Below are 27,133 nucleotides of genomic sequence, written 5' to 3'. Positions count from 1 at the left end.
GTGCAGATGTAGGAATAACACAGTAACTCCCACTATCTTTCCACCAACTCCCTTTAATATAGAACTGGTGGGAATGTAAGTGATCACATCCATGGCCATCCCATTATCCTCAGGTCTTCAGTGTTTGTTCTTCCACTGTTCAAACACAAGCTTGGCAGAGACTGCATCTTGAATCCCCATTCCTGTTGTATACAAACAGGGTCAATAAAACTATGGAAAAAGTACAATGAAGGAACATGTTACAGGATTTGAATAGAGGATAAAGACAATCTACCAAGGGATTTGAACACAGTGGTCTTCTCTCTAAGGGCAGGTCTTGTTCCATTGAGAACCTCTCCAAGCTCTGCAAACACTTTGGCCTGGAGATTAAGTATTCATTAGCACACCAAATCATGTTAAACATGTTTATCCTTTAATTGGGATTACCCACTTGTATAACTTCCATAAACCAAGATTGCATTCAGTAGGCACAGCCAGAAGAAACCCATATACAGAAGACTAATAGTCTCACAACCTACCCCAGACAGGATGATGTCACCTGACTCTGCCACAGCTCCCTCTCTGCTGTCTACATACACCTCAGCCTGTCTCATCAACACATCATCCAGCTCCCTCCAGTCTGGCCTGCAGGCTCCCACAGCTGATGCGCGCGGACACACACACACACACAACAATGATACGTTACATTAAGAACAAAGAGAGATGTCCTGTCTTTCTGATGTCCTGCACAAGCGACATGACTCAATTCATTATTTTAGGAGATTTGAACTGGGGCGTGCATACATCTGTATCGGACTCTTTTAAATAACTCTGAATCTCGCTCTAATTAATGCGCCGACAAGACCGAATCCCAGAGCACCTAACAAATCAACGCTATTGGACATTATTCTAACGAATACCCCACACAACGAATACACATCAACTGGGATATTCTGCAATGTCTGTGATCACTGTGCAATTGCTTGTGTTAGAAATACAAAAATTACCAAAGCCAAATCCCATTATTTTTAAAATATATTTTAGACAGTTTGATGAGCAAGCGTTCTTACATGATCTGTACCATAATATTGACAGAGTAAGTCTGATTCCCGATGTTGACACTGCCTGGGACTATTTGTATATGAAATTTGTGTCGATTTGCGATAAACATGCCCCTGTGAAGAAATTTAGAATCAGTGGAAGGGACAATCCCTGGTTTTCAGATAACTTGGCAGAATTAATTAGAAAGAGAAATGTCTTTGGGCTCAAGCTAGACATACAAATGCTCTTGTTGACTGGGCACAAAGAAACAAATGCACAGGATTGATCAGGAAGTCCAAATCAGATGACTATTTAAATGCAGAGAACCTAAACAACCCGAACAAGTTCTGGAAGCTAATCAAATCAGTGTCAGGTTCTAATGTATCCTCTGGCCTTCCTGCCCATTTAATGATGGATTCTAATGAAGAGAAGGATATAGCCGATATTATAGGGGTTTTTAACAAGCACTTCATATCTGCTGGTTCAGTTTTTGATAATGGTGGGGCCCAGGCCTCTAATGTAAGCTCTGTTACAGTAAACTATGATATAGGCCCTCACGTGAACCATTTTAACGTTGAGCCTGTTTCTTATACTGAGGTCTATAAAACACTAGAGGCAATAGACACTAAAAAGTCTGCAGGTTCAGACAACCTTGACCCCTACCTCTTAAAGATAGTAGCTGGTATTATTACTGAACCTGTGGCTCACATGTTCAACTTGAGTCTCTTGACCAATTCCATACCAGCATTTGGAAAGCAGCTTATGTCCCCCACTGCTAAAGAGTGGAGATCCCTCAGATGCCAATAACAATCGTCCTATCTCCAAACTCCCTATCATGGCCAAAGTCTATGAATCCCTAGTGAACTCACAGTTAAAAAGCATCTTCATTGAAAAGAACATACTGAGCGGGGTTCAGTCTGGCTTTAGATCGGGGCACAGCACCACAACTGCAGCTATGGCTGTGGCAAATTACATAATAAATGCACTTGATAAAAAGCAACATTGTGCTGCTCTGCTTGTGGATTTATCAAAGGCCTTTGATTCAGTTGACCATGAATTGTTGCTAGCTAGACTCAGAAACACTGGTCTCAGTGAAGGGGCAGTAAATAGGTTTAGGAACTATCTTTCTGACAGAACACAACGTGTATAACTGACCATCACAAGTCTGGCATTCTTGAGATTAATAGAGGTGTGCCCCAGGGTTCCATTTTATTTCCTGTGTTGTTCTCAATGTTTATTAATGATTTGGGAAATGGGATGCAACCAGCAAAGTTACATCTATATGCAGATGATACAGTCATATATTCATGTGCTCCTTCTCTGGTTAAGGCTGTTGAAGAGCTCCAGACTGCTTTTCAGTCACTGCAGGCCTGCCTTTATGGCCTCAAACTGGTCTTGAAAGAAAATTCAATTCATGACCTTTACCAGAGCTAGAACTCTGCCAGAGAACGTTAGCATTGTCACATCTGGTGGCTTATCCATTGAAAAGGTGTCATCCTACAAATACCATGGTATTTAGTTGGATGACAAGTTGTCCTTCAAAGTTCATGTGGATAATCTTGTGACAAAGCTTATATTGAAATTGGGTTTTTATTTTCGTAATAAGGCTTGCTTCCCGCTTATGGCTAGAAAGAAGCTTGTTCAGGTCACTTTTCTCTCTGTAATTGATTATGGTGACTTGTTGTATATGCATGCAGCCTCCTCCGTCTTACAGAGACTGGACTCTGTTTATCATGCATCCTTGCACTTTATTACAAATGCCAAGTCCCTCACCCACCATTGCACATTGTACCAAATGGTAGGTTGGTACACTTTACTTTATATGTGCAGAAAGATACATTTGTATGTGTTCACCTACAAAGCCGTTTTGGGTAAACTCCCTCTTTACCTCTGTAGTGTGGTCTCCTTCACCACTAGCAGTTACCATACCCGGTCTGCTAGGTGGTTGCTACTTAAGGTCCCCAGGACATTCACAGTATTAGGCAAGACTGCCTTCTCTTCTTGTGTACCAGAGGCATGGAATAGTCTATAATCCATGCTTCATCTAGATATGTTAGTGCCACTGAATTCATTTAAAATAATGATGGGAGACTGTTACGGAGGAGTGTAAATGCTTTTTTTTAGGCTGGATCATGTTCTGTTGTATGTTTTAATTCTGAAATGTTTTGATTGTTGCTGCCTTTTTGGCCAGGTCTCCCTTGAAAAAGAGTCTCTGGGTCTCAATGGGCTTTTCCTGGTTAAATAAATGTTAAAATTAAAAATGTAATATAGAGTATGTTATCTTCACACATCAAAGTCTTAAGGCATGGCACTATCAACTCAGTTTCCTCACCTGCTACATGGGCACCTGGCTTGACCCACTGGCCAAAGAGCACTGGTTCACTGGCCCCAGTCACAGTGACTATGACATCTGCACCGTTCACTGCCTCCTCCACTGACTCCCATACTGTAACGTGACCCTGGGTGGACTGGGCAAACCTCTCCGCCGTCTCTTTCCTCCTGCTCCACACGCGGACCTGTAATGACGTGATCCCTCAATGGTCTTTCATATTTTCTCATGACCCACAAGATATTTCTAACCAGAACCCAGTTTTATGTCTGGAGGATATAGCCACAACATACCAGCTCTAATCACCCATTCAGAAACACGGAATCACTCTGGTACCTCTTTAAAGGAGAAGGTTTCTGTGAAGACGTTGTAGTGGCTGAGGGCCTGATGGCCAGCTCCCAGTATGGTCAACACCTCCGACTTGGCTGGCATCAACAGCTGGACAGTTCCAAGGGGGGTTCCAAACATTCCAACGTTAGAACAGCACAATGTTATTGACAGGTAGTGAGGAATCACCAATAAAGAGAGTATGCATGCCCGCCTAGGCCACAAAGAGAGGGCCTTACTTTGGCAGAAATAGCAGACACTGCTGCTGTCCTTTTGGCTGTGATGACCTCCCCATCCATGACCTGCAGATGTCAACCACACTGAGACAGCTGTTATTACTGAATTGACCTCTATTATAACCAGCTGTGCTAAATCCTTGAAGTATTTAACTTTACTTGTATTGCTAATCACAAATGATAAATAACATCTAATGGCCACTGTTCAATGATCATAGGCATACTCACAGCTTTGACATTCCCATACTCAGGATCAAACAGCAACACTGTGGCTTGAGTTGATGGCAGAGTTGACCCACTCTCCCTCTTGTAGAAGCACACCAATTTTGTGCAGAGGATGTCTTCATGCACCAAATACGCAGGCATCAGCCCCAGAAATCTGTCCGGAACATTTTTGGAACAGTATTGTTACTAAATTACCGACCAATGATAAATAGGGGAATGAATAAACATACCCATTGTATTTTTGTAACGGGACCGTAGTACGAACGGGCTGGATCACTTCTGCGCTGTCCAGTTTGGAAAACTTCCCCAGTGCTACTTCAAGTCGCGGGATCAAATCTTTGTAATGCAACAAACCTTCAACCTCATCTTGTCGTATAAGAACGGGTGGCTGAGCCATGGTGGCTAAAGCTTTTGCTCAACTCAAGCGTACAGACAGTTTATGATCAGTGATGCGAGTCCAAAAGTTCAACTTTGTTGAAATGTGACCTCGGTATTGGGTAAATTATTCCAGCTCAGACGCTGCGTTCAAGACACCAAACGGTTGCGTGAACGCTAGGATATGTTCTAAAAACGCCCTACAAGAAGATCAAATGGGCACATATTGATTCTGCCAAGGTAGTTCTATGAGGTTTCTGTGTTATGCACTATAGCCCATTACCATATATATGATTGAATAGTATCTGCTGTTAGCTTGTGTGGATGTATGTATGTGTTATGCAACATAGCTGACTTGAAACATTGTTAACAGTTTCAAGGCCATGGGACTTTCTCATGATGGAAAAATACAGAGAAGCATGAAGACAGGAACTGTTCAATGAGTTGGGAGGGGGGCACATTCAGAGCGGGGTGTTGCGAGAACAAGCGGTATTTTGTTAGATAACAGGAGCCAGGTGCGAGATAACGGTATGAGCGCATGGATGTTCTTCGCAGCAACAGTTACATCTATCAACAGAAGCGCCAAGAGGCGGGGACCCGCCTGAGCGCCTGCAATAGGCTGAGCAAGTTTAAACCACGCCCTGTCTCTGTGATAGGCCAACAGACGGGTTAGAACTGTCTATCACAGTATACAGAATATTGTTTACATACATCTTGTCAGTTCTCTGTTTTGCCCTGCGAGGTGGGACAGAGAGCCCGTATATCCGAAAATTGCATTTACCACTTATTGCTTAGCGGTGACTCATTGTCATATGTATCCTGATACCAGATTCGAATTGACGCAACTCTTAACAGTTCGAGGGACCCTTCATATATGTTTTATTACCCTTGCTGTTCCGCAACAGACATGTGGTAATTACTCATCATCCAACACAATACCGTATGCAAGATAAATTGGTTGAGAAAAATAAGTTAATCAATGATAAGATCCTGTTCATAACGAACTAATAATTTTCTAGTTGGTTCATCCCTCCATCAAAAGTACTCAACTCATTTCTCTTGTATAAAGTATTATTTTATACTGTAATAGTATTATGGCACTTACAAAATTGAACACAATTACATATCACACATTAGTAAAAAGAAATGTTTTATTATCACAAAACAAGAGTAAATTACATAACATAGTATGTCCCTGACAAAATACAATGTATCTTCCAAAGACAATTCAATTCAACTATCCAAGAGAACACACAATTAAATTGCCTGACATAGTCCTTTAGACTATCCAATACTATAGAGAGCAGAGCAGCAACCAGATCAGACCAGCAGTCTCTCAATGGCCATCTGGGTAGACTGGATCTGGGGCTTCAGCTGAGATCCCTCCTTGATGGTGATTGAGGTGGCGATGACGGGGCGGGAGACCCCACAGGCACGCCCCAGGGCCTGCTTAGAGCGCACAAACACGTAGGGGACGTTCTTGTCCTCGCAAAGCAGCGGCAGGTGGAGGATGATCTCCAGTGGCTCAGCATCAGCAGCCATCACAATGAACTCAGAGATACCACGGTTCAATGTCTTGGTGGCTGGAAGAGGGAAGACAAGAGTTAAGGGTTAGTGATATATGTCTTTGATAGATTAGAACTCCATAGATAAGTGTTTGAAGTGGTAATCTGAGCAGGATTTGAACCAGCTAATCTGTGGTCAGATATCAAGCACACTCAACCTCATGTACTGTGCAATTGGGCCAGATGTCTTAGAAGCTGGTATAATGATGGTTGCAGTAAGGAGTATATTTCCAGTACATTACTTATATATTATCAAGTGGGTATTCATCAATGTCTGATTCTCTCACCCTCATTGGCCCCTTTCCTCAACTGTTTGTAGTTGGAGGCTTGCTGCACAAGGTCCAGGATGGTTTTGGAAAGTGTGGCGTCGGCCAGGGGGTAGGCCTTGGGATTCACTTCGGCTTCAGTCTGAGAACAAACAAAAACTGTTAGAAGATGTAGAGACTAGATGAGAACGAAATAACGCTATCCTTATCAATTAGGTAACGTTAACTAGTTACGTTATTACCGGTATTCAGGTAGTTAGCTAACGGTAGCTAGAAATGCTAACTGAAGCGGTCCATTAAAATACTCACCATGCTTGCTTCCGTTTATTTCTGATATTTCTCCTCTCGGCGAATGCTTCACGGAGGACTATACGTCTACGATTGAGGTTTTGGGAAATTCAAAAATAAATCGTTATGTAGCTAAAACAGCTTGTTTCGATTCTCAAAAGCTAGAGGAACTTCAACACGCAGCTACTCTAACAACACGTGTTTAGGACTGAGCGTGGAACGAATGGGGGCTTTGGTTGCTAAACTGGGCAGGAAGTGAATTGTTTGACCCGCCCATGTTCTTCTTTTTGCTTCGTTTTGTTACCAGTTATTTCCCATTGATGCATGTTGTGCATTTTCACAAAATGTGGACAATATTTGTAGAATCCTACTGGGTAGATAAAAAGTTGTTTAGCACATTTAAAAACAGTGGTGGTAAATACACTTGTTAGTGCACGTTTTTAAACCCCAGAAGAAGAAGTTGGTGCGCTAGGAATTCTGGGTACGACATTCCCGTGTCAGCCATATTGTTTCATCGTTCTGGTGTAAGGTTAAAGGGGAGATGAAGGGGATTCGCGGAATAAGTCAGTTATCGGTAAGAACTCCTTTGCCATTTTCATAAATTGAATAGTTGATTATTCAGGAGACGTTTTTGATACCCATTTATAGATTGTGGGGCTTGGTTGGCGAGGATCGCAATCGGGCCAGTATCTGAAAGGTTGCTGGAACAAATCCCCGAGGTGACAATATAAAAATCTGTCCTTCTGCCCCTGAGCAAGGCAGTTAACCCACTGTTCCCGGGGCGCCGAAGACGTGGATGTCGATTATTGCAGCCGCCCGCTCTTTTCTGCCTCAGAGGGGTTGGGTTAAATGCGGAAGGCACATTTCAGTTGAATGCATTCATTTGTACAACTGACTGGGTATCCCCTTTCACCACAAATTGTGATGACACTAGGGTAGCTAACGTAAACATACTAGCGAGGAAGCGAACGTTAACACAATGATGATAAACCCAGCCTAAACGTTTGATAGTGGGTCGAAAATGTGGTTATTAAGCTAACGTTACAATTTGTGGAATATTTGATCTACTCTTTACCCGCGTCAATGCGTTGTCAAATTTGTCCCTCGCGGTCTGTCCAATCAGAAGATCGGATCATGCAGAGGCTAATCGTTCCGTAGTTTATCAGTCTCACCGGGGTCGCTATAGGGTTTAGCAGCTGTTGGTTTGACAGCTAGCCTTCGGTGTGATTCTCCTTTGAAAGTCAAATGTAGTTCATAGCAGGTGGTCATGTGTCCTGGACTGTGCACTATGATGCAAATAGCTGGCACACTGTCGTGTCATTCAATGAATCAGGACATAACGTTATTCAGTTGGCTACAACTTGATGTTTTAAAAGTTCCAATATCAATGAATACCGTAACATTCGCACAAGTTTGCTTTCCTATCTAGCTAATGCATAAGTAAACTTTGCTGTCATGCTCTCACATACATTCACTGGGTTACATAATACCCCCTTTTACAAGTAGGAATTGACTGGGTGACTTTTACTTAAGTCAGTTTCTATTAAGGTACTTTTTCCACCAATGGTTAACATTAGTTAATCCAGAGATTCTTACCTTTGCCTCGATTCAGTAGCCTCGTCCAGATCATCATTCGATTTGTAGTTCTTTATGATAGCCACATTTGCAGCTAATTATCATTACATTTTTGGGGGGGCAAATACAGGTGAATATATTGATAAGTCACCTTTCTCTGTAATTTAACATTTTGTTTTATGAAAAGGATTTCTCTTAACAAAATTCCCCCGGCCAGAAGATACTATCGTCAATAGGCGCTAAAGGTAGTTAGCGTCTATGAATGAGTTGAACTGGAGACAGAATTTCTAGGTAGCTAATTTCCCCCTTACAGCCAAGTTTATCCCGGCTCAAGCTTCATCATGGTCCAGCATGGTCTATTCTTTGATTTTGCACGTTCCATGATCCTCCTCCACAGTCCTCCAAAACCAAAACAAACAAGTGACCGAGCTGCACTGTTGAATGGAAACAGAAAATACGGAATGTGCCTTTTTTATTAAACATTAAACATTTGAATATTATTATACCACTGTGCCACCATAAGGTCCATCCACATCTGTCCAGTCTGCATTCAACCATCATTCTGTTTCTGATTCTCAATCATCTAATTGTCTCTCTCTATCCAGAGTCCAGACCCACCATAAAACCCTAGTAGGATATTAAGTCACCTTGTATCTTTTCTCTATTACAGACAAGGCTTTACTCAGCCCAGGCTGCCCGTAAGTTGGATGTCGCTGCAGAGCATGTCAAGTTTCAGCCTCAGGATGTGCAGGTCAGTGGGTGTTGACATGTTTCTCTCTCCTCACAAAGACGTTTCTTTGTAGCCACCCGGACAGACCAAGGCCCAGTTTCCCAAAAGTATCTTAAGGCTCAGTTCATCGTTAGAACCATTGAAGGAGTATCATGAAATCTCCGAGCTGTTTCCCAAAACCATCGTTATTAACGTTGCACTTGAAAATGCTTGTAATCAAACGCCTGCCTCAGACCACAGCTACGTGCCTAATTAGATGCTTTTTTGCCCTCCCGTGTCACTTTATGCACAGAAGAAACAGAAGATCTCAGCTAAACATAGAATCACATGGTTTATCAGAGTCTCTCTGACCGCTAATAACTTCAGAACAAAGTTCACTACAAATACAAAGTTGCCAATGTTTTTTATTTATTTATTTTTTTACATTTTACCTTTATTTAACTAAGCAAGTCAGTTAAGAACAAATTCTTCTTTTCAATGACGGCCTAGGAACAGTGGGTTAACTGCCTTGTTCAGGGGCAGAATGACAGATTTATACCTTGTCAGTTCGGAGATTCGATCTTGCAACCTTTCGGTTACTAGTCCGACGTCCAATGTCTTTCTAATTGATACAAACAAGCAACGTATAAACAGATGCTTCAAATTAAAACTGAGATGATTGCATTAAATCATATTGAAACAGGCTACATTTCATTTTCAATCAATTTGGTTATGTTTTGGTACTTGTGCTCTACTGTCTGTAATTTGTCTCAATATATTACATGATATGTAGCCTAACGTGCACAATGATAGCATTTTTATTGGTCAAGCCGTAGAATAAGCCGCCTCAATATATGCAGCCGTAGGTGGTAGGACTAATATAGGAGCTGCTTCGTCGTCAGTATTGTGGAATAATTATAATGTTAAAGGTAAGATTTGAATGGAGAATGCTGATCCGAGAGCAGCGCTCCCTTTCTTTTCGATCCTATCAGTATCGGAAACACGTACCAATGGTGCACTTAGCAACTGTTCTCTTGGCGTAGTGTTTTGGGAAACGCAAGTTTTATCTCCGGACGTTGTAGAAAAGATGCATTGTTTAAACACTCAGAAGCCTAAATTCCATCACTATCGGGAAACCGGGCCCAGCCTCTGCCAGGCCTCAAATTCTCCACAGGGGCTGCCCTCATGCCAAGATGTTCATGTATGTGGTGGTCTGAGGGAGCTACTTAGGAGGTGGAGATTGTCATCTGTCTTACTCTTAACTCCAGTGTATTTACACAGGCCTTTTTTCCTTTGAGATATTGGTCTGCTTTTATTATACCACATAGAATCTCTATGTACTGCTACAAACTGCCAGTGAAATGTTGTGCTGATTATATTTGTAATAGTTGAAGTAAAACTAGCAAAGGCATTTCAGATTTGTAATGCGATGCTTTCCACCCATTTGTTGCCTTTTATGTGAACATGCTATAACAGAACCTAGAGCTAAGACGTGTTGCACTGCTCTGTTGACATTTTGTGACGTCGTAACTGCATAAAACACGTGTTCAGGGCCATCAGGAAGTATCCATTCCCCTGGACTTTTTCCACATTTTGTTTTGTTACAGCCTGAATTAAAAATTTATTCAATTGAGATGTCACTGGGCTGCATATAACACTCCACAATGTCAAAGTGGAATTATGTCACGACATTTTTACTAATTAATAAAAAATGAAAAGTTGAAATGTCTTGAGTCTAAGTATTCAACCCCTTTGCTATGGCAAACCTAAACCAGTTCACCTAAATCAGTTCAGGAGAAAACATTTGCTTAAGAAGCCACTTCATTTGCAAGGACTCACTCTGTGTGCAATAATAGGCAGGATAGAGAGCGTACTGCTACCAGACACACATCAGCAGAAGAGGCTGCCTAGAGTGTAGCCTGTTTTCCAGATGATCAGTGGAGAGAGATGACAAGACACACCATATGACCACAAGTCACAGCACAGGGGTAACCCCACCAATAATACCTCATACATTAATAATTCATAGAACAACTCAGAGGCAGTTTCATAGAGGCACCAGAAAATAACAAGCCTAGTTAATTAGATTATTTGTGAATATCAATATTCCTTATAGAGTGAAAAGGGAGTTGGGTACATTAATGGGAGAGTGTGTAGTTCAAAACAGTTGCTTACCGAGATGACATTGAATGTTCTTGAGAGGCCTAGTTACAGTTTTGACATAAATCGGCTTGAAAAGCTATGGCAAGACTTGAATGGCTGTCTAACAATGATCAATAACCAACATGACAGAGCTTGAAGAAATATAAATATAAAAAATTATAATGTGCAATCCAGGTTTGCAAAGCTCTTAGAGACTTACCCAGAAATACTCACAGCTATAATCACTGCCAAAGGTAATTCTAACACTCAGGGGTGTGAATACTTATTTAAATGAGATATTTCTGTATTTCCTTTTCACAAAAAAAAAGGTTTTCACTTTGTCCTTATGTGTAGATGGGGGAGATTTTTGTATTTATTATTCAGGCTGTAACACAGCTAAATGTGGAATAAGTCAAGGGGTATGAATACTTCCTGAAGGCACTGTAGGTGTGATGCTAACTGATATTTCTCCTCCAGGTGACTAAACTGCCCAGCGGTCTGGTGATAGCCTCGTTGGACAACTACTCCCCGGCTTCCAGGATCGGTGTGTTTGTGAAAGCTGGCTGTCGATATGAGTCCCCGGACAACCAGGGGGTCACCCACCTGCTCCGTCTGGCTGCCAACCTGGTAAGCCTGGTTCTGGTTCATTAACCCTCCATGAACATGATGTATCCAGGAGCTCGAGTGATTGTTCAATGTACTCAATACTGCTTAGGAACTAGTGATGTGGTTCATCCCAATCTCTGCTGCTCTTTTCCAGACTACCAAAGGTGCTTCAGCCTTCAGGATCTGTCGTGGTGTGGAAGCTGTTGGAGGAAGTCTAGGGTCAGTGTCTGTGATTTAGTGTACATCCTCATACAAACATAAAGAGAACTAAACATACCTTTGATTTAGATTGTTTGGGATACTTAATACTTAATTAAAGACCGTTACTTTGATGACTAACAACGTATTTTTTTAAACCTCCAGCTTTGGGCTGGATGTGTCAATGTGTAGTTCATGCATCATCATCTGAGAATAATTACTGTTTTACCTCAATTTGCCACGAAATCCCTAGTTTGAAAGTGACTGTTTTCTTGAAGCTGTGCCGTGCCATTTTCCTCCAAGTGGGCCAGCTCCCTAGCAGTTTGAGTTCTAGCCAATGATCTTCAGCCCCTCGCATTTGAGTGGCAGCTAGCAAGGGGCCTGCCCAGCATTATCCAATGAGGTTGCAGGATGGGCCTGATTGTTCTATGGACACAGCAGAGAGAGAGAACAATGCCGCGGTGCACATACGTATGTGACTTTTGGTTCATGAGTACTACTTTCACAACTACTGGCTAAAAAGTATACAAAAGTACCAGAGAATCTCTTTAGCATATTTTCTGACTAGCTGTACCACTGCCATGGATGTCATACTTACACGATATATACGAAAGTATGTGGACATCCCTTCAAATGAGTGGATTCGGATATTTCAGCCACACCTGTTGCTGACAGGTGTATAAAATCGAGCACACAGCCATGCGATCTCCATAGACAAACATTGGCAGTAGAATGGTCTTATTGAAGTGCACAGTGACTTTCAATGTGGCACTGTCATAGGATGCCACCTTTCCAACAAGTCAGTTCGTAAAATTTCTGCCCTGCTAGAGCTGCCCTGGTCAACTGTAAGTGCTGTTATTGTGAAGTGGAAATGTCTAAGAGCAACAACGGCTCAGTCGCAAAGTGGTAGGCCACACAAGCTCATCGCTCAACATCAGTACCTGACCTCACTAATGCTCTTGTGGCTGAATGGAAAGCAAGTCCCCGCAGCAATGTTCCAACATCTAGTAGAACACCTTCCCAGAAGAGAGGAGGCTGTTAAAGCAGCAATGGGGGGACCAACTCCATATTAATGCCCATGATTTTAGAAAGAGATGTTCGACGAGCAGGTGTCCATATACTTTTGGTCATGTAGTGTATCTGTGTGTGTATTTTCTATGCAGCGTGACGTCATCCAGAGAGAACATGATCTACTCTGTTGACTGTCTCAGAGACCACATGTAAGTGTTGCTTGCCTCACCTATACATATGTGTACACAAACATAGATCTAATATATGGTGAATAAATAATTGTTATTCTCATTTCTGTGTGTTGTCTAATGCAGTGACACAGTGATGGAGTACCTGATCAATGTGACCACAGCACCAGAGTTCAGGCCGTGGGAGGTGTCTGACCTCACCTCCAGGGTCAAGATGGACAGGGCCCTGGCCGCACAGTCCCCCCAGATGGGTTAGCACACACATACACACTCAGTCATGTGGTTGTTTGTTTCTTTATTTGAATGTACTTTCTGTTAACGGCTCTAGATTACATTATGCTGAATGTCAAAAGATTGCAAATTGTCATCACACTGCGTCTAAGGGCCTTGCGGTTATTTTCCTCAGGTGTGATTGAGGGTCTACATGGAGCTGCTTACAAGAACACGCTGTCCAACTCCCTCTACTGCCCAGACTACATGGTTGGCCACGTCGACGCTGACCATGTAAGACACTCAACATCCTGGTCCCTGCATTATCGAGTTGGGACTAATGCTATGGACGTTCATCTTCCTCTCCTGATGCACAACCCAGCATGCTCTACTTCACGAAGTACAGCATTACGTTTATGTTTTTGATTAACCCTCTGATGTTTGCCTCTCCAGATGCACAATTTTATCCAGAACAATTTCACAAGTGCAAGAATGGCTCTGGTTGGGCTTGGTAAGTGTTAAACATGTATATTTAATAAAACATATATTTTTTTCAAATTATTTTTCTCCAGGTAGCTGTGCGTTAAGGTAATATTAAAAATATATATATATATATATATTATTGTATTCTAACATGCATTCTATGTGTTCAGGTGTGGACCATGATGTTCTGAAGCAGGTAGGAGAACAGTTCCTCAACATCCGCAGTGGGATGGGCACCGCTGGGACAAAGGCGCAGTACCGAGGCGGTAAGACTGTTATTCCACTATCTGCTAAAAGCATGAAACCTCATTATCCTCTGGCACGGAAAATTCCCTGAATTCTACGTTTCTTGCTGCCTTTCTCTCTCCTCTCTCTCTGCGTCTCCCTCTCCTCTCTCTCTGCGTCTCCCTCTCTCCTCTCTCTCTGCGTCTCCCTCTCTCCTCTCTCTCTGCGTCTCCCTCTCTCCTCTCTCTCTGCGTCTCCCTCTCTCCTCTCTCTCTGCGTCTCCCTCTCTCCTCTCTCTCTGCGTCTCCCTCTCTCCCTTCCTCTCTAGGTGAGGTGAGGGTGCAGAATGGATCCAGCCTGGTGCACTCTGCAGTGGTGTCTGAGGGGGCGGCGGTGGGCACAGATGAGGTCATGGCCTTCTCTGTACTTCAGCACGTCCTGGGGGCGGGGCCACACATCAAGAGAGGCTCCAATTCCACCTCCAAACTCATCCAGGGCGTTGCTAAGGCTACTGCAGACCCCTTCGATGTGAGTGGCATAATCACCAGATGGGATTGTGTTTGTTTTCATAGCTGGGCTATATACAAGAGGAGAATGCAATATGTGGAGGAATATTTTGATAGAAGTGTTTTGTGCAGAATAGATATTGTATTCTATCATGCAGAATTTCATATTGTTGTATTAGAGTGGCAAAACAAATGTCATTCTCCTTTGGTGTCCCCTCCTTTTAGGCCTCTGCTTTCAATGTCAACTACTCTGACTCTGGCCTGTTTGGAGTCTACACCATCTCCCAGTCTGCAGCAGCTGGTGATGTGAGTATTATGTCTCTTAAATTTCCACTGCATTCTAGTAAGGTCATTTTTATGAGAATTCATAAAGCTTAATTCAAACTCTTCACAACAGCTTTCTGAATCAGTTGCTAAGTAGTCCTATGAACCCTGTGGGTGATAGTTTTTTACATAGAATGTAATGTAAGATCATTCATTTAGGATGAGGAAAGAGCATAATGAAGATTAACTTTGACCTCCCATTGATTAATTTACTGACCTATCCCTGTCCTCCTCTCTACAGGTGATCAAGGCAGCTATTGGCCAGGTGAAGGCTGTTGCAAGTGGGGTCTCAGAAGCTGACCTGACCCGCGCCAAGTAAGCTAACATGCACACAGACTTCAGTATAGAATTTGAGTACATATAATCGAGAAAAGTATTGCAAATAGAAGGGAATTAAGTTGTGCCTGTTTCTTTACCTCTTTAGGACCCAGCTAAAGGCTGAGTACCTGATGTCGTTGGAGAGCTCAGAGGGTTTGTTAGATGCCATGGGTTCACAGGCTCTGGCCAGAGGGGCCTACCACTCCCCCGAGGCCATCGCACAGAAGATCGACTCGGTCTCAGCAACTGATGTTGCCAATGTACGTTTATTCAGTTTTAGGCGAATATTAACTTCCACTGAAGTTGAATTTTGATTTAGTCATGCATTGATGTGAATTGGACAGGAAGTGAACATTTGAGTGGAAGTGAATATATTACCGTCTTTGCTGCAGCTCACTCTCGACGTGCACAGTATATTCTGAGTGTTTCCTAGTTTGTTTGTTTGTTTATTTTGTGCTTAGATGTGTTTTCTTTCTTCTCTCAGGCTGCAAATAAGTTTGTGTCGGGCAAGAAGTCCATGGCTTCAAGTGGAAACCTCGTCAAGACGCCCTTCGTAGACGAGATCTAAACCCTTCCAACTTTTTTTCACCTGTGATTTTAAAATGCACAACAAAAGCCCATCTGTCCATTCAAAACAAACCGACTGAAACAGTCATTATCCCCATTTCATCATTGTTCTTCTGAGGAATAATAATGTTGTCCCACCAACCCTCAATATTTATAGTTGTTGCTGTTTTTAAGTTGATCTTGATTGTTTGTGCATGAGGAAATAAGATCCACATTTGTTCACTTCTTGAACTGTATAGATTATATAAATTAATTAATAAAGTATATCTACCTTCATGTAAAGATTCACCCATTTTGGATGTTATATTGTTTTTGTACATCTGAGTGCTGTTCTATCGATTCCCTGGGTCATTTCATGTTTTCATCTGTAGCTGCGCTATTGCCATTATACAGCAATTCGGCCGGGATAACGTAGCATTGCGATAAAGCCTGTCACTAGACTGGATACCTTACGGAAAAATCAGCGTGACCGACGTTTCGTGTCTGTTTAGACTTTTTTTAAATGCGTTGTGTCCGCCTACGTCCTGGCGGTAACACCAGCCCTTCCTCCAAGGACATCAATACAATTTTGGGGAGTGTAAAAAGAATCGAGGCCGAAGAGGCAATGTTGGCAATTAATTGAATGGAAAAGACTTCAATGAAGTCCTGAACTCTGGTCTCTCTAAATTGGCCTCCGTGCCAGTAGGTGATGCTGTGGTGGATCCTTTTGCAGCTGGCTCTGGTCCTGCTGCGGAAGAGAAAAAGGAGGAGGAAGAGGGATCTGATAATGACATGGTATTCGGACCCGTTGATTAATCTTCCTTCTGTTAGAGGTTGAAAAAACAGTTATACATCGAAATCGTTACAAGAAAAAAATTGAGGTTAACGACTTTTAGATCGCGAAAACGTCTATCATATAGTACATGTCAAATGTCATGACGCGGGAGGTTGTCTTCTCGAATGAGCCATTTTATCATAGAGTGCCTTGCGAAAGTATTCGGCCCCCTTGAACTTTGCGACCTTTTGCCACATTTCAGGCTTCAAACATAAAGATATAAAACTGTATTTTTTTGTGAAGAATCAACGACAAGTGGGACACAATCATGAAGTGGAACGACATTTATTGGATATTTCAAACTTTTTTAACAAATCAAAAACTGAAAAATTGGGCGTGCAAAATTATTCAGCCCCCTTAAATTAATACTTTGTAGCGCCACCTTTTGCTGCGATTACAGCTGTAAGTCGCTTGGGGTATGTCTCTATCAGTTTTACACATCGAGAGACTGACATTTTTTCTCATTCCTCCTTGCAAAACAGCTCGAGCTCAGTGAGGTTGGATGGAGAGCATTTGTGAACAGCAGTTTTCAGTTCTTTCCACAGATTCTCGATTGGATTCAGGTCTGGACTTTGACTTGGCCATTCTAACACCTGGATATGTTTATTTTTGAACCATTCCATTGTAGATTTTGCTTTATGTTTTGGATCATTGTCTTGTTGGAAGACAAATCTCCGTCCCAGTCTCAGGTCTTTTGCAGACTCCATCAGGTTTTCTTCCAGAATGGTCCTGTATTTGGCTCCATCCATCTTCCCATCAATTTTAACCATCTTCCCTGTCCCTGCTGAAGAAAAGCAGGCCCAAACCATGATGCTGCCACCACCATGTTTGACAGTGGGGATGGTGTGTTGCTTTTACTCCAAACATAACGTTTTGCATTGTTGCCAAAAAGTTCAATTTTGGTTTCATCTGACCAGAGCACCTTCTTCCACATGTTTGGGGTGTCTCCCAGGTGGCTTGTGGCAAACTTTAAACGACACTTTTTATGGATATCTTTAAGAAATGGCTTTCTTCTTGCCACTCTTCCATAAAGGCCAGATTTGTGCAATATACGACTGATTGTTGTCCTATGGACAGAGTCTCCCACCTCAGCTGTAGATCTCTGCAGTTCATCCAGAGTGATCATGGGCCTCTTGGCTGCATCTCTGATCAGTCTTCTCCTTGTATGAGCTGAAAGTTTAGAGGGACGGCCAGGTCTTGGTAGATTTGCAGTGGTCTGATACTCCTTCCATTTCAATATTATCGCTTGCACATTGCTCCTTGGGATGTTTAAAGCTTGGGAAATATTTTTTGTATCCAAATCCGGCTTTAAACTTCTTCACAACAGTATCTCGGACCTGCCTGGTGTGTTCCTTGTTCTTCATGATGCTCTCTGCGCTTTTAACGGACCTCTGAGACTATCACAGTGCAGGTGCATTTATACGGAGACTTGATTACACACAGGTGGATTGTATTTATCATCATTAGTCATTTAGGTCAACATTGGATCATTCAGAGATCCTCACTGAACTTCTGGAGAGAGTTTGCTGCACTGAAAGTAAAGGGGCTGAATAATTTTGCACGCCCAATTTTTCAGTTTTTGATTTGTTAAAAAAGTTTGAAATATCCAATAAATGTTGTTCCACTTCATGATTGTGTCCCACTTGTTGTTGATTCTTCACAAAAAAATACAGTTTTATATCTTTATGTTTGAAGCCTGAAATGTGGCAAAAGGTCGCAAAGTTCAAGGGGGCCGAATACCTTCGCAAGGCACTGTATTTTTGCAATATTTTTGAAGGGTCTCTAACACATTTATCCTATTTGTTTGCCTCTTCAGTTCATGTTACATGCATGGTGCTGTTGTGAATGTCAGACGGCATGTTGAACATTGTGACTAAATTGATAGGGCAGTTTGTTTAGGAGATTTTACAGCTAACTACAGCTACATCAGATGCTGATATTGATTTAGGATTATTGTGGGTAGCTACTTAGCTAGCCAGCCAGCCCATAGAGAGCACTGCATTGTCGGTTTTGTAGTCGATTTGAGCTGCAACAGATTTCCACTACGATTTTCATATGTTACCAACATTATGACGACAAAATAAAACACTTGTAAACAAAAACATGTTGTTCTCACATATTAGTGCAATGTAACACTGAAAATGATAGGAATGGGTGGTTTTGGTTGGGTTTTTCCTTTTAAGGCGGAATAAGACAATAATTCCCTCTAAATAGACCAGGTGATAATAAAGTAAAAGTTTTAATACATTGCCCATAGTGTGAAATTATTGCTTTCATGAAAAAGTGTTCGATTCCATCCTATCATGTTGAACAACTACGTCTACATCGTTCATCGGTTGATTCGTTAATTGTTCCCAGAAATTAGTGACTCGTAGCCCGGTGGGTTTATTGTGACGTTTTCTAATGAGAAAAACACCTAGCATTTTTGTTCCAAAAGGTTTACACTTGAGGTTTAAGCAAGAGTTCGTACGTATGGTCCCCACATGTCCGACCTTAATGAAGTACTTATAAAACATTTTCGTTAATGAAATAACATGCTAATTTCCTGCCAGTGCCAGCCCTTTGCATATCTGTGCACTTTACCTCCATTTTTGTTGTCATTAACCCATTTAATCCCATTGGCCACAGCACAAAACGTATGTACTGTATGCATTATCAACGTGTCATTTAGAGAAGATTCATATGCTTTCTTCAAAATGGTCTTTTACAGACAGATTTGGCACCAGAAGTCTCCATTCAACAGCTTTAAAATCAATACATTGTTGACGTTTAACAATATTTTCCTTGTTAACATAATGTTTAAAGGCTCTAGTTTACATATGTGCTTTCATATTCAATACATTGAATTCATGATGCTTGTGGTATATGAAAATATATTTCTGGTCCCAATTGTGACCAATGGGACAATAGTGACTCTAATCTATTATTTAAATTTAATCATAGTAGATCATTTTTTTTCAGTAGATTAAGATTGTTCGGTTATGGATACTTGATACATTAGCCTTAACCTATGCTTAAATCAGAGATTAATTTGTAAAATATATATATTACATTTTTGACTGTAAAACATTTAATTTAGTTATTTCAAGGGGAATTGGTGATGTATAGACCCCTAAACGCAATAACCTGTAATATAATAACATATATAGTTGATGTCAATAGCTTTGTTCAGTGTCTCTTGAACAAGGGTAGACTTGGTTTATGTGAGTTTTGCTAAATAGTTACAAGCGCAGATGTGTTTTTATCAGAATATTGGACATGGCCACTGTACAAAAGGCTGTGAAGTATTTGTAGTTAATCTTATCAGTAATGTTAGTTCATCATATCAGAGCTGTAGTTCCGCCCACCAGTGAAGTGGAGCAGAGCATGCTGGGCAATCTCCAGCTCAGAAAAGATCAGCTTGAGAGATGTTAAGTGAGAGAAAGTTCTGGCCATCCTTGTGTTTTCTCACCAGTTAGCTTTCATTGTGTTAGCCAAGGCCAGTGTGCATCCTTGTTGATAAACCACACACACACTTTGTTTGAAACAAGTTGCCAGGCCACTAATTGCCTTAGCCCATCCATACTACATATACTGTGCAGTGCTGTTCCATGCTTATCCATCTTCAGCGTTATTAAACCACCTCAACTGGAATCCTACCTGTCTGTCATTTGTACCCTTACCAGCACACTGGAACAAACACATGAAGTAAAACCTAACCTAAAGAATATACAGTCCACCAAGTCCTCACTTATAGCCACAGCTCCTAGGTGTTAACCTTGTTCGTATGGGTATATTAGGGCTGAAGTGCAGGTGTAGACATGCATGGTTTGTATGAATGAGGAGGCTTGGACACTGGGGTAGACCTGCTTTATATGAGTATCAAGCTTTATGCCCATGAATAAACCTGGTTTATATGAGTTATGGGATGTAGAGATTTACCAGGCTCATTCAGGTAATGGGTCTAAATGGACGTCTATAGCCCCTTCAAATCCTTTCTGGCAGTGACATAGTCAAGTCACTAAACTTCAAGTTGAGTCCCGAGTGCCTAGCATTCAAGTCTAATTCTGAGTCCTCTATACTTGAGTCATGAGTCCCTTGGTAGTGCTTAAAACTATATTTTGTAAGGTAGAAAGCTATGTAATGCTGTTTATAGTAACTATGTGTGCAGGGGGATAGCTGGATATAGGTAAATGTTGGTGACTTGGGGGAATACCTTGACAAACTGGGTATCAGGGCTAAGATCAGCACGTAACAGGGCTGAGGTGTTTTGGCAAAGGAACTGGAGTCTATTGGTAACAAATGGGGCAAGGATATAGGTGTATTGGGACTTGATTGGATCAATATTGGGGTATTGGCATGTGGGTGTTGGATAGGGCATTGGGGTAATAGGGATGTGTGAGTCATTGGGCTGAGGTACAGTTGAAGTCGGAAGTTTACATACACTTAGGTTGGAGTCATTAAAACTTGTTTTTCAACCACAAATTTCTTGTTACAAACTATAGTGTTGTCAAGTCGGTTAAGACATCTACTTTGTGCATGACACAAGTCATTTTTCCAACAATTGTTTACAGACAGATTATTTCACTTATAATTCACTGTATCACAATTCCAGTGGGTCACAAGTTTGCATACACTAAATTGACTGTCCCTTTAAACAGCTTGGAAAATTCCAGAAAATGATGTCATTGCTTTCGAAGCTTCTGATAGGCTAATTGACATCATTTGAGTCAATTGGAGGTGTACCTGTGGATGTATTTCAAGGCCTACCTTCAAACTCAGTGCCTCTTTGCTTGACATCATGGGAAAATCAAAAGAAATCAGCCAAGACCTCAGAAAATAAATTGTAGACCTCCACAAGTCTGGTTCATCCTTGGGAGCAATTTCCAAATGCCTGAAGGTACCACGTTCATCTGTACAAACAATAGTACGCAAGTATAAACACCATGGGCCCATCGTACTTTTTGGAGAAATGTCCTCTGGTCCGATGAAACAAAAATATAACTATTTGGCCATAACGACCATCATTATGTTTGGAGGAAAAAGGGGGAGGCTTGCAAGCCGAAGAACACCATCCCAACCGTGAAGCACGGGGGTGGCAGCATCATGTTTTGGGGGTGCTTTGCTGCAGGAGGGACTGGACAATGACTCCAAGCATACTTCCAAAGTTGTGGCAAAATGGCTTAAGGACAAGCAAGTCAAGGTATTGGAGTGGCCATCACAAACCCTGACCTCAATCCTATAGAAAATTTGTAGGCAGAACTGAAAAAGTGTGTGCGAGCAAGGAGGCATACAAACCTGACTCCGTTACACCAACTCTGTCAGGAGGAATGGGCCAAAATTCACCCAACTTATTCTGGGAAGCTTGTGGAAGGCTACCTGAAATGTTTGACCCAAGCTAAACAATTTAAAGGCAATGCTACCAAATACTAATTGAGTGTATGTAAACTTCTAACCCACTGGGAATGTGATGAAAGAAATAAAAGCTGAAATAAATAATTCTCTTTACTATTATTCTGTTATTTCACATTCTTAAAAGAAAGTGGTGATCCTAACTGACCTAAAACATTTTTTTACTAGGATTAAATGTCAGGAATTGTGAAAAACTGAGTTTAAATGTATTTGGCTAAGGTGTATGTAAACTTCTGACTTCAACTGTACATGTTGTGGCTGGGGAATAGGCATGAATTATTGGTAATTATAGGCAGAGCGCTTATTCTCATCGGTCACAATTGTGGCTGAAAATAAAACAGCCTACTTTTTCAAATTCTTTTCACTCAAATAATGAATAAAAATCAGCATGTATTGCATGTAAGGGTTTCTAATGGCATTAGATTTGCATAGTGGCATGTCTAGGAATTTTTTGGGAACAAATGGGTAGAAGGCCAAAATAATTGCATTTACTTGTTAGGCAACCAGCTGCAATTGGATTCTGGATTTGCTTAACATTCGGGCAGTGTATTGTAGTTACCACCCTTGACTCTTATTTGTTAGCAACAGACACATGGTTGTTGTATTCAATGGCTTTCAGTCCTGCAGCTTTCACCAAGTGAGTATCTAAGTGGATATGTTATCTTTAAAATGAAACTCTTTATGACAAGGGTAAGTATAAGGAATTGGAGACTATGCTATAGGACTGCTTAGCTAGTGCTGAATGGACTTTGTTCCGGGACTCCACCGATAGCATCGATGAGCTAACCACCTCTGTCACTGGCTTTCGATAGGAAATGCATCGCTGACGTTGTCCCCACAGTGAAGGCTTGCTGCTTCCCCAATCAAAAGCCCTGGATTAACACTAAGGTTGGTGCTAAGCTAAAGGACAGGGCTACCGCACACAGGGCTACCGCAGCCAACCCCGAGGCTATGGCTGAGGACACGAACAAGTGCAAGAAGTTCTGCTACGACCTCCGCAGAGCCATCAAACAAGCAAGAGTTAAATATATAGGAACAAGGTGGAATCCTATTACACAGGCTCAGACACCCGTCGCATGTGGCAGGGGCTGCAGTAAATTATAGATTACAAAGGATGACCCAGCCGTAATATGCATAACGATGCTTCTTTACCAGACAAACTCAATGCATTTTATGAACGCTTCGACAAAAACAACACCAAGCCATGCATGAGGTTCCCAACCGATCCAGGGGACTGGGTGGTCTCGCTGGGTGGCCAACGTGAGTTAATCAGGTCAACACTTGCAAAGCAGCTGAGCCGGACGGAATTCCAGAGCGTGTTCTTTGAGCATGCGCAGAACAGCTGGCAGGTATATTCACTGTCATTTTCAAGCTCTTCTTGTCCCCGTCTGTAATCCCTACATCTCAAGCTGACCAACATCATTCCTGTTCCCAAGAACTCTAATGCTACCTGTCACAATGACTACCGCCCTGTTGCACTCACATCTGTAATCATGAAGTGCTGGTTATGGCACACATCAACTTCATCATCCCAGGTGGTGAGCGTAGGCAACATCACCTCCGCCACGCTGACCCTCAACACAGGGGCCCCACAGGGGTGTGTGCTTAGTCCCCGCCTGTACTCCCTGTTCACCCATGACTGCATGGCCACGCACGATTCCAACACCATCATCAAGTTTGCTGACGACAACCTGGTAGGCCTGATCCCCGGTGACGAAGACAGCCTACAGGGAGGAGGCCAGTGACCTGGAAGTGTGGTGCCAGGACAACAGCCTCTCCCTCAATGTCAGTAAGACCAAGGAGTTGGTCGTGGACTACGGGAAATGAGGGGGGAGCAGGCCCCCATCCACATCGACAAGGTTGCAGTAGAGCGGGTCCAGAGCTTCAAGTTCCTCGGTGTCCAAATCAATAAGGACTTGAAGCTGCAATATGTAACTTTTTGGGCGACCCGACCAAATTCACATACAGTGCCTACAAAAGTATTCATCCCCCTTGGTGTTTTTACTATTTTGTTGCATTACAACCTGTAAGTTAAATTGATTTTTATTTGGATTTCATGTAATGGACATTCACAAAATAGTCCAAATTGGTGAAGTGAAATGAAAAAAATAACTTGTTTCATGAAATAAAAAAATAATAAACGGAAAAGTGGTGCGTGCATATGTATTCACCCCCTTTACTATGGAAGCCCCTAAATAAGATCTGGTGCAACCAATTACCTTCAGAAGTCACATAATTAGTTATAATAAAGTCCACCTGTGTGCAATCTAAGTGTCACATGATCTGTCACATGATCTCAGTATATATATATATATATACACATATATATATATATATATATATACACCTGTTCTGAAAGGCCCCAATGCATAGTGCAAACTGTAAAGTTTGGCGGAGGAGGAATAATGATCTGGGGCTGTTTTTCATGGTTTGGGCTAGGACCCTTAGTTCCAGTTAAGGGAAATCTTAACGTTACAGCATACAATGATATTCTAGACAATTCTGTGTTTCCAACTTTGTGGCAACAGTTTGAGAAAGGTCCTTTCCTGTTTCAGCATGACAATGCCCCATGCACAAAGCAAGGTCCATACAGAAATGGTTTGTTGAGATCTGTGTGGAAGAACTTGACTGACCTGCACAGAGCACTGACCTCAACCCCATCAAACACCTTTGGGATGAATTGGAACGCCGACTGTGAGCCAGGCCTAATCACCCAACATCAGCGCCAGACCTCACTAATGCTCTTGTCAGGTGAATGAAAGCAAGTCCCCGCAGGAATGTTCCAGCATCTAGTGAAAAGCCTTCCCAGAAGAGTGGAGGCTGTTTTCGCAGCAACGGGTGGACCAATTCCATACTACGGGATTGGTGTCCCTAAACCAGGATAGTTGTTGCTAACGTGTGTTAATGTGATGCCGTGTCTTTGGCTATGCCGGATTAAGTGATATGACATGCTATTCTATAAAATCCTTTCTCCGTAATTAATATTACCTGATTGAGCTAATCATGTAAATGTAATTAACTAGAGAGTCGGGGCACCATGAAAGAATATTTATAGAGCTGTTATCTTCCGAATAAACTCTTAAAGACCTAGTAATATTTTACATCAATAGCAGTCAATATTAATCGTCACCTTAATTCAGTCTTATCTGAAAGTTGTAAATTCTTGGTTATCTTCACGAACCCTGGCTAACAAGTTGAATCAGCAATACAAAATTGTGTTTAATTAGTTATTTACTAAATACCTAACTAATCACACAGAATTACATATACAAAGAATTAATCATACCTTGATTACAAATTATGTCATAAAGGAAAACGTCCCTAGCGGGCGGAACAGATATGACAGTTGGTTACACAAAATAAAAGGGGCTGGGTTTGAGTGAAAGAGCGGAAAGACTGCGGGACAAAGGGAGAAGCTGTGCTATCGTAAATACAGCATCTTATGCATTCTAAATTACCGCCCATTTGGAAAGGGAAAATGCAATAAATATTTACTCTGAGCTGTGCTTCGGTAAGTTGGTGGTAGATGGAAGGCCGTGTTGCCAAACCGAGTCCTTTGAAGAATGTCTCTGGTGGTCAATTGGATAAGTTGTAGTAACGTTGTTGTGTAGTAGACGGGATACTCTTTGCTGTTGCTAACTCAACGGCTATGAGGTTTCACTTCTGTAGTGAATAAGAGTTCAAAGTTCATACCATTCGCAACCAAAGCTCACGTTGAGGTTGGCTTAGTTCTGTAGGTGACATGTTAGTCCTTTTAACGCAGAGGCTGCAGACCTCACGTACTTGGAACAGGAGGTTACATTTTTGTCAAGGCTTATAGTGGAGCGAGAAGGGTGTTTCTGAAAAGTTTTATAACCCATGTCTCTTCACAGGGGCGGGCCACTGATTGAGCAGAGCCCTAACCTTATGAAAACCCAAATCTCTCATTTGGAAGCTAAAATTACATTTAATCTCTTCAGCAATAATGTTATATTCAAGCATTTCAATTGAACAACAATTCCATGTGACTCCGATAACTACAATGTGCAGACTTTCCACGGTAGAGTTTATGTCATCCTATCATTGATGAGAATGTCCCAGATAACAACCGAACTGACATCATATTCATTTGGTCGGATTACCCGAATATAGTTAATTTCCCTCCACCTTCTGATGTTCCCAGAATCTCTATGTTAACCAAGGGGTTTTCAAATTTCACATCAGTAGAGTAGAGAGAGGAAAAAGGGGAAAGAGGTATTTCTGACTGTCATAAACCTACCCCCAGGCCAATGTCATGACAGTGACTAGAATGACGTTGCAAGTTTCAGCCAACTTTCCAGGACATAGCCATGTCTTATATGCTTCAATATTGTTTTGAAATTTGACTTGATTTGATTTATGGGCAGAAAGCTTACATTCTTGTTAATCTAACTGCACTTTCCAATTTACAGTAGCTATTACAGTGAAAAAAGACCATGTTATTGTTTGAGGAGAGTGCACAACAACAAAACACTTTTATCACGGCAACTGGTTTGATAGATTCACCTCTGAAGGAAAATAATGTTCTTACATTCAGAAATCTTGCTCTGATTTGTCATCCTGAGGGTCCCAGAGATAAAAGGTAGCATAGTTTTGTTTGTTTGTTCTAACTTTAAGCATCAGCTGTCAGAGGAGCTTATCGATCACTGTACCTGTACACAGCCAATCTGTAAATAGCACACCCAACTACCTCATCCCCATATTGTTATTTATCCTCTTGCTCTTTTGCACCCCAGAATCTCTACTTGCACATCATCACTCCAGTGTTAATGCTATGTTGTAATTATTTCACCTCTATGGCCTATTTATTGCCTTACCTCCCTACTCTTCTACATTTGCACACACTGTATATAGATTTTTCCATTGTGTTATTGACTGTACGTTTGTTTATGTGTAACTCTGTGTTGTTTTTGTCGCACTGCTTTGTTTTATCTTGGCCAGGTCACAGTTGTAAATGAGAACTTGGTCTCAACTGGCCTACCTGGTTAAATAAAGGTGAAATAAAATGAAATAAATACATAAAATGTAAAAAAGAGGTTTTAATTCCCATGATTTTTGGAATGAGATGTTCGACGAGCAGGTATCCACATACTTTGGTCACGTAATGTAGGAATGAATGGTGTCACGGTGATCGATGGCTTTGCCCATTCATACATTCAACAGTCTTGTTCGACATTGCAGCCCACAGTGCAGGCAACTGCCAGACTGAGTGATCTA

At 41.7% G+C, this 27,133-nt stretch overlaps 3 protein-coding genes across 3 annotated transcripts; 1 reads left to right on the top strand and 2 right to left on the bottom strand.

Moving 5' to 3' along the window:
* Nucleotides 1-33: 33 nt before the first annotated feature.
* Nucleotides 34-4,927, bottom strand: LOC110499216 (crystallin, mu). The gene is made up of 8 exons (XM_021576206.3): nt 4,368-4,927; nt 4,141-4,291; nt 3,916-3,978; nt 3,686-3,787; nt 3,353-3,536; nt 519-640; nt 275-359; nt 34-182 (listed from the first exon to the last, which is right to left on the bottom strand). The coding sequence occupies exons 1-8, from the start codon at nt 4,532-4,534 to the stop codon at nt 118-120; spliced, it is 939 nt and encodes a 312-aa protein (XP_021431881.1). The 5' UTR covers nt 4,535-4,927; the 3' UTR covers nt 34-117.
* A 717-nt stretch (nt 4,928-5,644) lies between these two features.
* LOC110499221 (NHP2-like protein 1) lies at nt 5,645-7,136 on the bottom strand. Its single transcript, XM_021576213.3, has 3 exons — nt 6,653-7,136; nt 6,365-6,485; nt 5,645-6,095 (listed from the first exon to the last, which is right to left on the bottom strand). Exons 1-3 carry the CDS (start codon nt 6,653-6,655, stop codon nt 5,833-5,835), a joined length of 387 nt encoding a protein of 128 aa, XP_021431888.1. The 5' UTR covers nt 6,656-7,136; the 3' UTR covers nt 5,645-5,832.
* uqcrc2b (ubiquinol-cytochrome c reductase core protein 2b) lies at nt 7,072-15,985 on the top strand. Its single transcript, XM_021576199.3, has 14 exons — nt 7,072-7,205; nt 8,877-8,957; nt 11,535-11,684; nt 11,818-11,882; nt 13,025-13,081; nt 13,187-13,311; nt 13,467-13,564; nt 13,724-13,781; nt 13,924-14,019; nt 14,307-14,506; nt 14,710-14,790; nt 15,050-15,123; nt 15,233-15,386; nt 15,611-15,985. Exons 1-14 carry the CDS (start codon nt 7,173-7,175, stop codon nt 15,692-15,694), a joined length of 1,356 nt encoding a protein of 451 aa, XP_021431874.1. The 5' UTR covers nt 7,072-7,172; the 3' UTR covers nt 15,695-15,985.
* Nucleotides 15,986-27,133: the final 11,148 nt, after the last annotated feature.

This window comes from Oncorhynchus mykiss, chromosome 20, assembly GCF_057628025.1.
Source record: "Oncorhynchus mykiss isolate SJ-2025 chromosome 20, ASM5762802v1, whole genome shotgun sequence".
In the NCBI taxonomy this organism is placed as follows: domain Eukaryota; kingdom Metazoa; phylum Chordata; class Actinopteri; order Salmoniformes; family Salmonidae; genus Oncorhynchus; species Oncorhynchus mykiss.
This window is presented reverse-complemented; position numbering and strand designations above follow the sequence as displayed.

Coding starts and splice junctions, on each gene's coding strand:
- LOC110499221 (XM_021576213.3), bottom strand. Junction 6,096..6,364: donor GAGGAAAGGGGCCAATGAGG/GTGAGAGAATCA, acceptor TCCCTCTTCCAG/CCACCAAGACATTGAACCGT.
- uqcrc2b (XM_021576199.3), top strand. CDS start 7,173: ATGAAGGGGATTCGCGGAATAAGTCAGTTATCG. Junction 8,958..11,534: donor TTCAGCCTCAGGATGTGCAG/GTCAGTGGGTGT, acceptor TTTCTCCTCCAG/GTGACTAAACTGCCCAGCGG. Junction 14,791..15,049: donor AGTCTGCAGCAGCTGGTGAT/GTGAGTATTATG, acceptor TCCTCTCTACAG/GTGATCAAGGCAGCTATTGG.
- LOC110499216 (XM_021576206.3), bottom strand. CDS start 4,534: ATGGCTCAGCCACCCGTTCTTATACGACAAGATGAGGTTGAAGGTTTG. Junction 4,292..4,367: donor CCGTTACAAAAATACAATGG/GTATGTTTATTC, acceptor TGTTCCGGACAG/ATTTCTGGGGCTGATGCCTG. Junction 3,979..4,140: donor AGTATGGGAATGTCAAAGCT/GTGAGTATGCCT, acceptor TGACATCTGCAG/GTCATGGATGGGGAGGTCAT.